This window comes from Tachysurus fulvidraco, chromosome 1, assembly GCF_022655615.1.
Source record: "Tachysurus fulvidraco isolate hzauxx_2018 chromosome 1, HZAU_PFXX_2.0, whole genome shotgun sequence".
In the NCBI taxonomy this organism is placed as follows: Eukaryota; Metazoa; Chordata; class Actinopteri; order Siluriformes; family Bagridae; genus Tachysurus; species Tachysurus fulvidraco.
Window position 1 is genome coordinate 22,589,838 of NC_062518.1, and position 15,817 is coordinate 22,605,654.

A 15,817-nucleotide genomic window follows, 5' to 3' on the forward strand; every position below is an offset into this window, starting at 1 on the left:
CTCTCCGTTGTGGGTGCGGAGGTGAGGCAGGTGTGCTGATCATGACAGAGCCCCCCCCCTGCGAGCGGCTCCTGACGCGAGGACGTGTGCGACGTCGAGGTCTACCACGAGACCGGGGAGCGGGCCTGTCTGGGTGGCGTAGGTGGAAGTCAGTGGTGAGTGAAGGGTCCAGGATGTCCCCTGCCTTGACCCAGGAGCGTTCTTCCGGGCCGTACCCCACCCAGTCGGCTAGGTATTCCAGGCGGCCCCGTCAGCGCCTGGAGTCCAGCAATTCGTGGACCTGGTATGCCTCTCCCTCGTCGACCAAGAGGGGTGCTGGTGGTTCGGCGGAGGTTTCTGGGTCTCTCGGTGGTCTCTCCGCGGGTTTCAGCAGTGAGGCGTGAAAGGTGGGAGATACGCGGTATGACGGGGGTAGTGCCAGGCGGTAGGAGACTGGATTAATCCGTCTGATGATTCGGAATGGGCCCACAAACCGTGGGCTGAGCTTACGACAGGGCAGACGGAGGCGGAGGTCGCGGGTGGACAGCCAGACCCACTGTCCGGGTTGGTAGTCGGGGTGCTCACGGCGGCGTCTGTCGGCCTGTGTCTTTTGCCTGCGAATGGCTCGCCGTAGCTGCCGGTGCGCCACGCTCCACGTGTCCCCGCTGCGACGAAACCACTCGTCAACGGCCGGTAAGTCCGAGGGTGTGTCGGACCAGGGGAACAAAGGAGGTTGAAATCCCAGGACGCACTGGAATGGGGTTAGACCCGTGGCGGGTTTGAGGAGAGAATTCTGAGCATACTCAGCCCACATCAAGTATGTGCTCCAGTCGGTCTGGTTATCGTGGCAGTAGGAGCGTAGGAACCGGACGAGATCTTGGTTCAGCCGTTCCGTCTGTCCGTTGGCTTGCGGGTGGTACCCCGAGGTGAGGCAGATGCTCCCGTTTCCTGTTTGTTCCGCGTTGCCTGCCTGTTTGTTTGTGTTTTGTTTAGTAAAAAACTTTAAACTGCATTTGGATCCTCCGCATTTTCCAGGATCTCCGTTAAACTTTTCCGGAAACGCGAGCCGCGGGCTGGTGACAGCTGGGGTCGCGATTGGATCGGTCGGCGGACGGGGCGCCGGTGCCAGAGGGTTCGGAGCCGCAGCGGAGCCTCGCAGACCTTGTAACGCCGCAGCGAGCTCTCCGATGAGCGAGGTAAGTCGCGTTAGTTGTTGGTGGTGTCCGGCGAGCTGCTGGGCTTGAGCGGAGAGCTGGGTGGCAAGCTGAGAGACGGCTGCTGGATCGCTTGGTGGCGAAGTCTTCTGTAATGATGAGTCGTAAGACTGAGGATCCATTTGCAGCTTTAATATATAATCTCGGAAACAACAGGCAGAGTTCAGTACCGGTAAACACGACAGTGTAGGTAAGGCAAAAACGTAGTCAGAACAACAGGCAAAAGGTCAGGGCAGGCAGAAATCAGTCGTGAGGCAAAATACAGAAACAGATCAAAAACCAGAAACAGGAATAATCAGACAACGCTCAGAATGATAGCCGTAGCAAATCAAGACTTCGCAATGGGATCAAGTTCGTTTGCTTATTTAAGTGCGCCAGCTGATAGAGAACAGCTGGTGCACTGATTAGGCTGAGCGGGGTGTAGTGGGAAGTGTAGTCCGGGAGCGCTTAGTACTCCGGAGACGATTCTCTCCGTTGTGGGTGCGGAGGTGAGGCAGGTGTGCTGATCATGACAAGTACCTTGTTATTTCAACATTATCTGGGGTTGTCAGAAGGTTATGGGATGATGCAATAATGGATTGTCCACGACATATATGGTTCAAATGCTCTGATTTATTCTAGAAAATCCACTTGAATCATGTTCAGATGGTCTAACATCTAACATCTAACGTAGGTAATCGCGATAAGTCCGATTAAGCTTTATAAATAATATATGTGTGTCGAAATCCTAATATCTTAGCTTAACAACAAACATATACAAAGAATTAAATATTTTGCTGCCAGTATGAGCGATTGCAACAGCAAGCTAACCTTTGAACATGCTCATGCTATCATGACACGTGACCAAAAATTATTATAAACATAATAAATGTGATAGGAATTATTAATGCACATAAACAGTCGCATAACGTATCTTAACCATTAATAAACGTAACTTACAGTCTCAAGGACGCACATATCCAAACAAACAATAATCCGCCTCTTCCGTAGCGACTGAACTAGTTAGAACTTGTCTGCGCAGGTCTATCACTCCGCCCACATATTACGTCACCAACGAAACAGCAGGGTATTTTATACAACAAGCAATAATCATAAATCATTAAACAAGGAAAAGGTAAATGCACTAACAGTTTCCTTATTCAAATGTTTCATCATTATTGTATCTGTACAAGCCAAAGAAATCTAACAAATTAATATTTGTATATAAAAAAAATAACAATAACAGACAATAAAGGTGACTTGACTCATATGAATCAATGAATGAATCATTCAGTTACTTACAGTATTTAATGAATGTAGTGAATCTGTGGGGAAAACTGAGCAGAAAAGTTGCATTAATTGTATTACACATTGTATCCACCAGTGACACATTTATGTCTGTAATAGTGTCATTAAATTGTATTTTCCAGCATGAAAAATGAACAATTTTCTGTGACTAATGTGAAACTGTTCATCTCTCTTTTATTTTCTCTTTATTAAAGTTGCATTTGTTACCTGAATTATGTCTGTGGTTAACTGATCAGTTGGTAAAGGAAGTGTCTTACATTTTCTGTGGTTTTTACACACTTTATTTTTTTGTAAAGCCTTTCAGTGACTCTGTATCACTGTGATCCTACATGAAGAGCACATTGATAGAGTGCAGAATCTGATATCTGTAGATCTTTAATAGTAAGGTCAGTAGAATCTGAGGATGTTCTTGACTCTAATCGATGATCTTCAGAAGTGCGATCAACACCTTTTACTGACTTTACACCTTTAAACAGTAAAAACTGTGGTGTGCTGTTAGGATATTGTTTGTGCTAGTGAAGCCAAACGTACAGTAACTGCTGCTTGACTCATATGAACATCTCAGAGTAACAGTGTCTGTTTCTTTCCCCTCAGTTTTAGTTTTGCTTTCTGTCGACACAATTTTATCTGCAGCACTGCCTGTTATAAACAAAAATATATAAATAGATATAAACAAAAATAAACATTTAAGCAATTTATGTAAACATACCTAAAACATCAGCTAAAAAGTAGCTTTAAAATGTGTTAATTAATACACTTAATTATTTAAGTTGTATAGTTGAGCCATTTCTGAACACAGCTCTGTGACAATTCTGTATAATAGTGCTGTATGTGCTAAACTTTACATGTCTCTAGAAGGCCACACCCAGGAAGCGACACTGTTCAGGATGAAATCTTTGCTCACTAATAACAATAAATAAAACTTGAATTAATCTTCTGGATAATCTGAATAATATTAGTCCTAGAATGAAATGGAAATTCAGTTTCTACATCATTTTAAACTTACATAGCTGCCTACATACTGTACACTTACTGCACACTAACATTGCCCAAAAACCCTGTAGATATTACATGTGAATAATTATTTTCTGTCTACAAATACCATTATTATTTTTAAAATGAGTTTATAATGATGGGCTTGAAGTTTTTGATTAGATTTTGTTTCATTTATATTAGTTCATTTGTGCCTGACTGTCTGGGGAAAGAAGCTGGTACAGTGTTTGGCAGATGTTCTGTCCAGATTTTCTTATTTATTCTTCCAGTCTGGGGAGGTGATGTTCACAAAACTGGTGGCTTTATAAATGTAGACTTTCTGGTACAGTAAGAATCCTTTATTGAACTAAGAGAGAACCTGATGATATTTTCAGTGGTGTTCATTATCTGTTGTTGTGCCTTGGGCTGTGAGACTGCATGTACATTTCATATTAAACAGTGCTACAGATGCACAGGATGTCTCCCATGAATGTAGTGAAGATGGGAGGTTGGTGTTTTCTCTTGTATGTCTGCAGGATATAAAGATAAAGATGAGATGTTCTGTCTCAGACTTCAATCCTCTCTCAGCAGAGCAGCACAGGGTGATCACTGTCCTCCTGAGAACAACAGTCGTCGCTCTAGTTTTGTCTCTGTATTGTTGCCTATACACTAGTCCTCACACTTTTCCAGCATCTCTAGTGTAACATCTCTACTCACTATTTTGCTCATGAAGCTCAACACTGTATTGTCATCAGCATACTTGAAGATATGATGCAAGCTGTGCTTTAATGCAGTCTTGTGCGTTGGCAGAGTTTTTATGATCTCAGGAACTGTAGTTCAGACACATTTAGCAGTTTACAACTTATGTCTAAGAACAGTGTAAACTAAAAACTAATAAAGATTATCAACATCATACTGGATATTAATACAAATTAAAAAATAAAAATCCAAGACCAGCAGAAGAGCACAGACTGATCACTAAGGATCATTAGTGATAGATTTGTCTCTAAATGAATGAACTCTATCCAATATAAATAATAATAATAATAATAATAATAATAATAATAATAATAATAATAATAATCCAACATGTATCAGATCTCCTTATGAATCACAAGAGAGACACAATTTCCTAAAAAAAAATTGCATGTAAATTCAAAATGATCAATAGAACTAAAACTTTCAGTTTAACTAACCTGTGTTAGTTTTTGTACAGTGCAACTGGATTTCCTGTCACTGTGGGCGCCAGAGCACAGTAGTATAGAGCAGAGTCTGATACAGCAGCAGAGGAGATGATCAGATCCACTTGTTTAGCTTTATCATCAATTTTAGCAGACATTCTTGGGGGAATGCTGGGACTAAAATCTCCTCTTTGAGAAATATAAAGAAGGAACTCAGGATTAGATTTTGGATATTGTCTGTACCAGTGTAGGTTGTTTCCTGTAGTATAGCTTGGTTTGTAGCTGCAGGACAGAGTAACATCATCACCTTCATCTACAACTTTCTGAGTGAAATGTGTCTCTATTGAATCTGCCATGGAGTCACCTGTCATAGAGACGAGAACATAATGTTTTAAACCTTTACATAATGAAGCCACAACAACATAAGCAAGACTCATGGTCTGCCTTTTCTTACCACATAGAGTAATTAATAAATAATTAAACACATAATATATAATACATAATACATAATAACAGGAATTCAAAACTCACCTAGTAAAAGCCACAGACACGTGAATATAACAGTGAACATGATGACTGGTTTTATCTGATGAAAATATTATTTCTGTATATGTTAACATCATAAATGTTAATGAAGCTCCGCCCTGAGCATCACATGACAGTGTCACTAATGTAACTGACAGACTGTAGATACATACTGAAACTTTTGGTTTTACATTCAGCATCAAATGTTATTAATATAAAATGTATCAGTTTTCTTCTGTAAAAATCTAATATGACTTAAATGAATACATATTTAAAGATTTAAATTAAAATTTAAATCATTAAATATATTTTTTAAAGTGATGTCACTGTTTTATGGGCTTCAGCATCATTAGAAAAAGCCATGATAATGTATGATAGTCATGATAAATATTTAAATAAACAAATCCTGTTCTTTTAATAATTTTTAATACTTATGGTGGCTCTCAAGGACCAGGCACAAAAAATAAATGTCAACTGTAAAAACAAACCATACAAACAGCAGTACCAAAATAAGGAGCAACTTTAAATGAAATCTACCAAAGGAGAGAATTAACCTTCTGGGCCACTATATTTAACCCTTAAAGGGGTGTGTTAAATATATTTTTATACAGAATTACTGGTATTAATATAGAGAGCTCAAATACTTTGGTATTCAGAACATAAAGAATTAGACTTTCATTGATTAATTCTTAATAAATGAATAAATAAATAAACCCTTAGAGTGAAGCTGTTTACATCTTCAGTAACATTCTTGGTTGGTCTTTGTTCAGAGAAATATGTTTATGTATTATAAATATGCTTTAAGGACCAGTTCACAAATAACAGTGTTTTATATAAACATGTTATAGAATAATTTATAGCATTTTTTTTTAACTTACCTGTTCACTTTTTTTCAATATTTTTGTAGTGATGTCAGTACTTTGGGCTTTACTGTACTCAAACAACAACAGTAGAGTTTATTATTGGTCCAGAAATTATGCATGATCTTCAAAAACAAATTGACATCATAGACATATAACTGAAGAATTGAGTGTAAACATGTAAATAGCTCCATCTTGTGAGAAAAGCATGGCTCTGCTCCAGTCATGTGTAGTGCTTTTTGTACAGTGTGGTAGGATTTCCTCCTGAGTTTTAGTTGCTGAGTTTATCTCTGGGGTTTTCTACACTAAATTCATGGGTTCACTTAGATCTGAAAACCCGAGGTCCGACCCGAGACCCGAGCGGGTTCGGGGCTAAAAGTTTCACGGGTGCCTCGGGCACGGGTTGGGTATAATAATAGCGGCGTTGGGTCTCGGGTAATTTAAAATGAATGTGTTTTTACCGAACGGACACTAGAAGACCCGAACTACTGTATCTCGTATGTGTGCATCGACTCGAGGCCTTTTCCAACCTCTCCTCTGTTTGCCAAGACTGCTTGCGACATGTGGCTGGCGACGTGCGGCTGGCGGTAAGCTAATTTTCATTGAAACAGACCTGTCAATCAATTTTGAATCCACTCAATAGCGGTTAATTTATTGTAGAGTTATGCAACCTTCGGGTCCAGTCGGGTTAAAAAAAAAGCCAACGGGGCGGGTCGGACTCGGATCTAATTTTTTTCGGGTTTGTCTCGGGTCGGGTCTTTCTTAAAAAAAATAAACATGCACGTCGGGTTCGGGTAAAAAGTGATTCTGGTCACTTCGGGTCGGGTACATTTCTTTAGACCCGAGAAGACCTCTATACTAAATGTGTCTGGAAATTCCAGCTTCATTGTTCTTTGTGAGAAAACAATGTCAGTGATTAATTCTCTCAGGTGGAATAGCAGCCCTTTCTTCTTTGTGAAATGCCTCCAGTTCCAATTCCTGCATAGATCTCCCCAAAGTGGCTGAATGATATTGAGGTCAGGAGACTGTGCTGTCCTTCAGAACCTTCTTCAGCTTTTTCTGCTGTAGCCATTGGAGGGTCTTGTTTTGTGCTTTGGATCACTGTCATGTTGGAACATCTGAGATCGTCCCATGTGCAGCGTTCATGCTGTAGAATTACAGTCTATTGTCTGCAGTATTTTCTGATATGCTGCATTCATCTTTCCATCAAGGTTTCTGTGTCCCTGGAGCTCACACAGCCTCAAAACATAAGAGATCCACCACCATGCTTTACAGTGGGGATGGTGTACTTTTCACCGTAAACCTTGTTGACTCCTTCCAAACATAGTGTTTATGGCTGTGAATATAAAGTTTAGTTGTGGTCTCATCCCTCCACATAACTCTGCTCCAGAAGCTGTGAGTCTTGTCTATGTTCTGTCTAGTGTACTGAAGGTGGGTCTTTTTGTGGTTTGGACACAGTAACGACTTTCTCCTGACAACTCGACCATGCAGGTCATTTGTGTTCAAGTCCCTCTTTATTTTGCTCCTTGAAACAACACCAGCACATTTCTCCACAGCAGCCTGTATTTCTCTCCAAGGTGTTTGTGGGTATTTCTTTCTGTCCCGAACAATTCTTCTGGCAGTAATGGGTGAAATATCAACAGAACCTTTTATTTCCCACCTCTTTTTCAGAGTCTGAACAGCACTGACTGGCATTTCCAAGTGTTGAGATCTTTTTATATCCTTTCCCTGCTTTATAAAGTTCCACTACATTATTATGCAGGTCCAACGGCAGTTATTTTCTCTTCCCCATGGTGCAGTATTAGCCAACTCAGTGCATCACCTCATGAGCTGAGAAAATCACTGACTATTTATGTACAGACACTAATTACAATTACAATTAGCCACAGGTCTGAAAACATCCCTTTAATAGTAATGTAAAGCTCTGTGTGTCGACCTTTGTGTTTATAATGTGGCCAAACATTCAAGATGTAACCTTTAGATCTTTAGGTTATTTAGGACACATGAACACACACATTCCCATTGTAGTGGCTGGTCCTGCATCGTTGTTGATGTTGTTGTTGTTGTCGTCCCATCTATCTGCAGGGTCCCAGTTTCCTAACACACAGTAATGTGTTTAACGATTGGATTTTGACAGTAATGATTAGACCAAGTCTAATCTCTAACCCTAACCCAGTTCACTAGTTCTCCTTAACTAAACCAGAGCTGACATTAAAGTCGCTAACAAACACAACTAGCTGTCAGTTAGCCTTCAGACCGACCGCTTAAAAACAACCCTCCTGTTCTGGTCTTGGTGAAAAATAATTATTAGTAAATTGGTCAATTCATGACTAAGTAGGTAAATTAATGACTTACTTACCCAAAGAGTTGAACAATAAATTAATATACACATACAGTGTTCCCGCAATCAACCAAATCCCACCACCCGTTGGTGTTGTCTGGTAACCAATCCTGATACAGTTCAGTCAGTCAAAGTTGAATCCTAATACCGGAAGTATCCATAGACTAAGCAAATGATTAGTGCTGATTCACTGCAGACTTTATTAGACTTTATTTATTGTAGACTTTTTCCCCAAGAATCCTTGTGAAACATCAAATACTAAATTTTTAATTAAAATGAATATTTACAAGGATTATTTAGTTCTTTTAACTATAAGGTCATGAACGTTAAGAAATTATAAGAGTTTATAAGAGATTGTAAGAGTTTATAAGAGATTATAAGAGTTTATAAAAGAGTATGAGTTTATAAGAGATTATAAGAGTTTATAAGAATAGATTTTCTCGCCTTTAGTGTGCTTCATTATTTACAAATTTGTATTCTCAAAAGTTTTCATTCTCTAATTATTTTCTAATTTAATCACAATAAATACAAAATTAGCAATATATCTCTTCAATTTTTAACTATAGAATGTTTTTAATTCTAAAAAATACATCTATATTTCAAATTTGGCTTAATAGCAAGAAATATTTCAGAATCAGAAGCAGCAACATATACAGTGTAGGGGAAAGAGCATCACATATGTGGTCCATATAACTAAACTCATATTACCACCAGTTTAAAAGAACATCTCAGTATGCAGAAGTATTGACATATCAACCCCCCCCCCCAAATAAATAAATAAATAAATAAATAAATAAATAAATAAATAAATAAATAAATAAAATAAAATAAAAAAATCGGGGAGTTGTTTTGTATGGTAAGGATCACTGGCTGCAATTTAACCAAATACCCAAATACAAAGTATTTCCATTTATTAATTTGTGTGTGTGTGTGTGTGTGTGTGTGTGTGTGTGTGTGTGTGTGTGTGTGTGTGGACTTCTTTATCATTTGTAATGTTTTGAATGTATTCCCGTTTTGTGGATTCATCGGCTACCCAGGACGAATACCCTGAACTTTCCTGCTTTGTCTTAAGGAACATTTTAATGTCTGTAAAGGGATTTTTGGATCTGTGTTCGTTCGTCCACTGTAAAGGGCATCTCGAGGGTTTAAACGCTTGGGAAAGTCAAGCTCTTGTAGAAAGTTTATCACTCATGTCGTTTTTCTTCATTTCACACCACTCATACTCTTGCAAATTGTGTGTGTCTTGCAAATACTTAATCTTTTCCAATGACTTGTGCCTGACATCACCAAAGCTAACGCGGAGGTTAAGAGGATGCGGTGCTGACAAGGGAAAACACAACCATGATTAAAAACAACCGAGAAACTCACGCGTCTTAAGCGTCTGACCCACTTCACAATAACCGTCAACAAAATATGAACCGAACCCAACTTCACCTTCATTCAGAGCATGTTGAACAGGTAGGTTATGTGTGACGGAAATGTATTCGAGCCATGGAATGGCAGGTGTTGAGAGAGATTTCTGCCTGTTGATGTAATTATTGAAAGGTGGTATTGCTAGTGTTTTTGGGGAGAAACATTGTTCTAAAGATTTTCATGCAGATGGAAGCAATCATAATGCATTTAAAAGGATCCACCATTGTACTTTGTTGAATTTCATCTCTGAAAGCTATACAGCCTTTTCTCAAAATGTCTGTCATTTACACAGTATTCAGTCATCTCCTTCTTGGTATCAAAAACTTTCAGACACTGTCGCGTACCCCTTGAAAAAATTAAAAAGCTGTGTAACACATAATGCAAAGCACATGTTGTTTTATTGTAAAATATATACGTGCCGCATCTTCTTCTTTACAGCTTCCGAAATGAATATTGTAGCAATTTTCCATCTACAACCTGAAAGGTTTTTTTTTTCGAGCATGGTCAAAAAAGACTGTAAATCGATGACTCCATTGACTAGTTGAATGTAAGATGACACATTGCGTGTAACACCTCTAATTTCAACAGTGACATAATCCTTAGGTGAAATCCCTTCATTCGCAACTATAACGCTGTTTAAAATCTCTAAAATTAGGTTCTACACCATGGCCTATTTGATTGTGTTTACCATTAGGTGGCGGTTCGTTGTCAACGTAATCTAAGTGGACATTTGCACCATTAGGTGGCATTGTGTTTACTTATGCATTATTTACCATTTCAGGCTTGTACTCATGATCAATTTCAGGATTTTGCAGAACATTAAGAGGGTGGTTGATTAAGTTAATGATATTATGAGCTCTTTTCCAAAACGCTATAAATCCATTTCAATAGTTTTTATGAAAATGACTTTTTTTACTTAGACCCACACATTTTGTTTATATTCAATTTATCCTGTTAAAATGGTCTGTTGGCTCAGTCTGAACATGTTAAACAGTGATTGTTAAATGAAACAACAATTTTGTTGAATATAAATTCAAAGTTTCTTTTTATTTTTTTACAAAACACTATAAATCTGTCAGTTACGCGATAAAAAACGGACCCAACTGCAGGATAGCAAAAATAAACGGGGATTTTATTAACAAAAAAAAACACGAAACAGGACGAAGACAATACCAGATGTGAAGACAATAGGATTCCGCGCTGCACAAGGCAACGCGGCTCAACTAAATAGTACTAATGATCATGACACATGAGGGACAGGTGTGCAGAGGCTGGGAGGAAAAGACAAGGGCGGGGCAGACAGGTGAAAACAGAACATAAACAAAAGGCACATGGCCAAAGTCCAAAGTTTTTTAGAAAGAGAGACATAAACCAACAAGAAAACCTCATCCAGGCCATCAAAATTGTTATTGCAGTTAAAAACACTCATTTTGAAGACTGTGCACAAACTAACATCGCTCACCTCATACCGCCGCCATGTTGGATTGCGTCAAGCTCTCACCGGATTCTGATTGGTCGAGAGGACATATAGCGTTTAGGCAAAAAACTGGTTTGGCACTTATCGCGGTTTGGAAAGGAACTGCATCTTGCAGTACATTTTAAACAAGGATATATAGCGTTTTGGCATGAAACATTGATGGAGCAGTATATAGGTTCACAACACAGCAAAATGACATGACAAACTCGTTTTTTATTTTTTATTTTGGCGTTTATCGCGTATTGGAAAAGAGCTCTTCATATAACGAAATAAGGCTTTGATTAAGATGAAGCAAATCTTGTTGAGATGCAGGTCATTGATGTTGATACGGTACAAGAGGTGTTGCGTTAAAGACACTTTGTTTGTTAGATAAGTTAAAACTATCATTCAGATGATTCACCACTTCTATTAATGCTGGATTTAACTGTACAGGTTGATCTTGTTCATTTAGGTTATTCTGCAATGTTAACAGACTCTGATTTAGTTCTAAGAATGTCATGATGAGGAATCCGTGTGTGTGTCGGTCTTAAACTATCATTCAACTGATTCACCACCTCTGAGGTTACGTTGTGATCAGGATCAGGATTCTGATTACCATGGGACCATTTGAAAGTAATTAGACACAGTGTATGTAAATGCTGTGCTGTACTGTATATCTACTGTATGTTCTAATGTACATACAGCTTTATAGAGTACTTTACTGCAAAACACACTGTGTATAGTACAGTAATGACTGTATTGCATAACCTTACCTGGACCTATTGGTGATGGAGTACTTTGATGTGCTCACTGTTCCTTCCAAAAGGAACTTTGTATAGTTGTTTCATTCGGACTCTTTGTTTAGCTAGAGTCCGAGAAATGGATGTTATGCTGATTGCTGCAACGTTCCCAAAGACAAGGTTGTCCGCTCTAGACAACTCTAGACTGAATGTCCTTCAGTTTTATTTCACTGTCAGCAATCACCATGTTGACAATAGCAAGTTCCTGTTCTTCATTCAAGCCCCCTGATGGAGGTAGACGTAGAATCCTTAGAGGGACAAAATACAGTTACATATTAGAGACTGGAGGCATACAGACACTCTAATACAGTAAATAGTAAAATTATTTACACTTTGCTGTAGGAGAAGCGATATCCTACCTGTTGGTTTCTCTGAAAATACGGACAATGGATGCCACTGTGCCCTGGCTGAGATTTGGCTGTACTCGTTCAGCAGCCTCTCTGTATGATAGCCTGTGGTTTATGACATGGTCAATGATAGTAGCTCTTACAGTTTTTCTCATTTGCTAAGACACACTAAATGAAACTGGGATCCGCTTGATCTTCATCATCACATTATTAGCACAGCAGAAGTCTACTCTTGCAAATGTTTTAACACATTTTAACACATTTGTTTCACACATTTTTCACACCCTTTGTCAAAACAGTTACCACAGATCTCATTGAAAGACCCCAAACTCTATTAGAAACTACTTGCATAATTATAAATCTCTATGTACCTGTGTGAAACTCATTTGCACAACTCTTCAAACAGCAATCAGTCCTCATCCATCTATAAAAGATGCCACCTCTGTGTTGCTATTTGCAAAAATGGATCAAAGAGACTCAAAATTGAACACACTTGTTTCTAATGATGTGATTAAACCAATTGCCCAGAATATAAGCCAGTTCAGAGGGCACAGGTGTGTTGGGTGGATGTAAGAATGGTGGGAAACAATCTGAGAGGCAGAGGAAGAGTAAGAGTAAGAGGAGGAAGAAGAAGAGGAAGAAGAGGAGGAAGACCAAGAGCAGTCATTTCAGATGATATTCGAGCAACAGTCATAGACCATGTTCTTGTTCATGGTTTGACAATGAGGGAAGCAGGCCTACGAGTTCAACCCAATTTGAGCAAAATCTCTGTGGCCACCATTGTCAGGACATTCAGAGAAGAAAACAGGTAAATGTTTATTTTCATTTTGGTAATTGAAAGTTTACTAATTGAAAGTATTCATTTGAACCAGTACATATCTTTGTCAACAGAAAAATGACTGGGGGGAAATAAGCATTTTCCCTTCTTGTAGAATTGCAAGACTACAACATGCGGGTGAAAGGACTGGTATGATCGTGTCCTCAAACGCAACAGGCTACGCATGAAGCAAGTGTACAGAGTACCCTTTGATCGCAACTCAGAACGGGTCAAAGAACTACAATGTCAATATGTACAAGTAAGTGTACACTCAGACACTTTCAGCTCTGATGCTTACAGTACAATTTTATGCTACTAGCCAACCGTTAGTTAGACGTTTGTCTTTCTGTATCACTTACTACTGTAAAATAATTACTGTATGTATCCTTTTTACATGTGTATAGAGTGTTTGAACTGGTTTCCATGGAAAGGCCCCATGAATGCATTTTCGTTGATGAAGCAGGGTTCAATCTGGCAAAGAGGAGAGGGAGAAGCAGGAACATAATTGGCCAACGTGCCATCGTGGGTGTCCCTGGCCAGCGTGGTGGCAATGTCACCCTTTGTGCAGCCATAAGTAACCGCGGGGTTCTCCACCATCATGCAACCCTGGGGCCATACAACACTGAACATCTTTTACAGTTTTTGCCCATTGCTTGCACACTAAATCCGAATGCTTAGACAAAAGCCTCAATACCTAAATTTCTTGTAGCATATGCTTAAACACAGTGTAACCATAGCTGAAACACATTGTCAACTTTTCACTTTGTTTGCAATTCTGTAGCACACTTATTGCGAAGCACTACACACGTTTTCTTACATTAGACACATTTTTCAAAAAAGAAATCACCTGTTATCATTGGGAAACACTCTGTTCAAAATGCAAAACTCATCTGGCAATTATAGGCACTTACATACACACCTGAAAACACTTGTACAGAAAACAGAACACGAATCGGTCTGAGCCTTAGCACTACATTATAGGCCTTAGGTAAGACATTCTGAGAACTTTGCAAGCATGGAGGCAATGCGAGTAAGAGTAAGAGGAGGACAAAGAGAGAGAGGAGTTGGATGTGGACGTGGACGTGGAAGAGGACAAAGACGAGGACCAGTGCGGAGACGTGTATCGGATGACATCAGGGCTACTCTGGTGGACCATGTCATAAATCATGGCTTATCCATGAGGGAGGCTCGGCAAAGAGTCTACCCTAACCTCAGTCGCTACACAGTAGCATCGATAATAAGAACATTCCGACTGGAGAACAGGTATATCTTCAAGTTTCTGCTCCAGACTGTACCTACTGTATGTGTCACATGATTCTGTATCATATTACAGTATTACTGTAAAGTACTATTCAAAAATGAGTAGTGCTGTGAAGTATATGTAAAGGAGTATCATTGTGATGTTACAGTATTGTGTACAGTTTGAAAGTACAGTATTTGAAAAAGAACATAACCAATGACATCTTGTGGTGGCATTTTTTTACAGAATGGTTGGGCTACCTCCTCGAGGTGGAAGGGAACGTCTCTTTACTCAAGAACAAGAGCTTGCCATCGTTCAAATGGTGCAAGAAAATAACGCAATCCAACTTCGTGAGTTGCAACAGCGCATAATTGCAGATAGAATGGTATTCAACAATATCAACAGGGTCAGCATTTCTACAATAAGTCGCATCCTACAGAAACATAACTTCAGAATGAAGCAGCTGTACAGGGTGCCATTTGAGAGGAAAGTGTCAGGGTCAAGGATCTGTGCCATGATTATGTGCAGGTATGTGTCACTTTACTTTACATACTATATATTGTGATGTGGGAATGAGGGTTTATGCTGTCACCTGCTCTGTCTGTATCTTGTAGTTTTTGTCTATAATAACCCAACCCAGCCCCTACTTGTGTAAAAATGTAGACATTGTAGTTACTGTATGTGTTTTCAGTAACACTATTCAATATTTTCTGTTACAGACAGTTTTGGATTTTGATGCCGCTGAACAGCCACATGAGTTCATCTATGTGGACAAGGCAGGCTTTAATCTGGCCAAAACCAGGCGTCGAGGCCGTAACATAGTTGGACAAAGGGCTGTTGTAAATGTCCCTGGGCAACGTTGGGGAAATATCACCTTGTGTGATGCAATTAGTGTCCAAGGAGTCCTGCATCATCATGCCACTCTAGGTCCCTACAATACAGGACAGATCATTGTATTTCTAGATGCACTACATGCAGTTGTACAGGACAAACCACAGCAGCCCAGGTTTGTTGTCATCTGGGATAATGTTAGTTTCCACCGGGCTGCTCTGGTCCAAGATTGGTTCACCAACCATAACAATTTTACACCTTTATACCTGTCCCCTTACAGCCCCTTTCTAAATGCAATCGAAGAATTATTTTCAGCATGGCGGTGGAAAGTCTAGAATCGGCAACCACACGTCTGCATGCCTCTTCTGCAAGCAATGGAAGAGGCATGTGGAGACATTGAAGTGGGATCCATCCAAGTGTGGATTAGGCACACAAGACGATATTTTCCCCGATGCCTAGCCCACGAGGACATCGCCTGTGATGTCGACGAGGTCTTGTGGCCAGATCCAAACAGAAGGCGGGATCCATAAGACCCCCCCCCCAGGACCCCACCA

The 15,817-nt window shown here is 39.6% G+C and overlaps 1 gene segment (V, D, J or C); it reads right to left on the reverse strand.

Moving 5' to 3' along the window:
• Window positions 1–4,680: 4,680 nt before the first annotated feature.
• Window positions 4,681–5,271, reverse strand: LOC113653457 (the record flags this gene model as incomplete). The annotated part of the segment is given in 2 exon segments: window positions 4,681–4,997; window positions 5,165–5,271. Coding segments are annotated over 2 exon segments (357 nt in total), but the record flags the coding sequence as incomplete, so codon positions are not given.
• Between the last annotated feature and the right edge of the window lie 10,546 nt (window positions 5,272–15,817).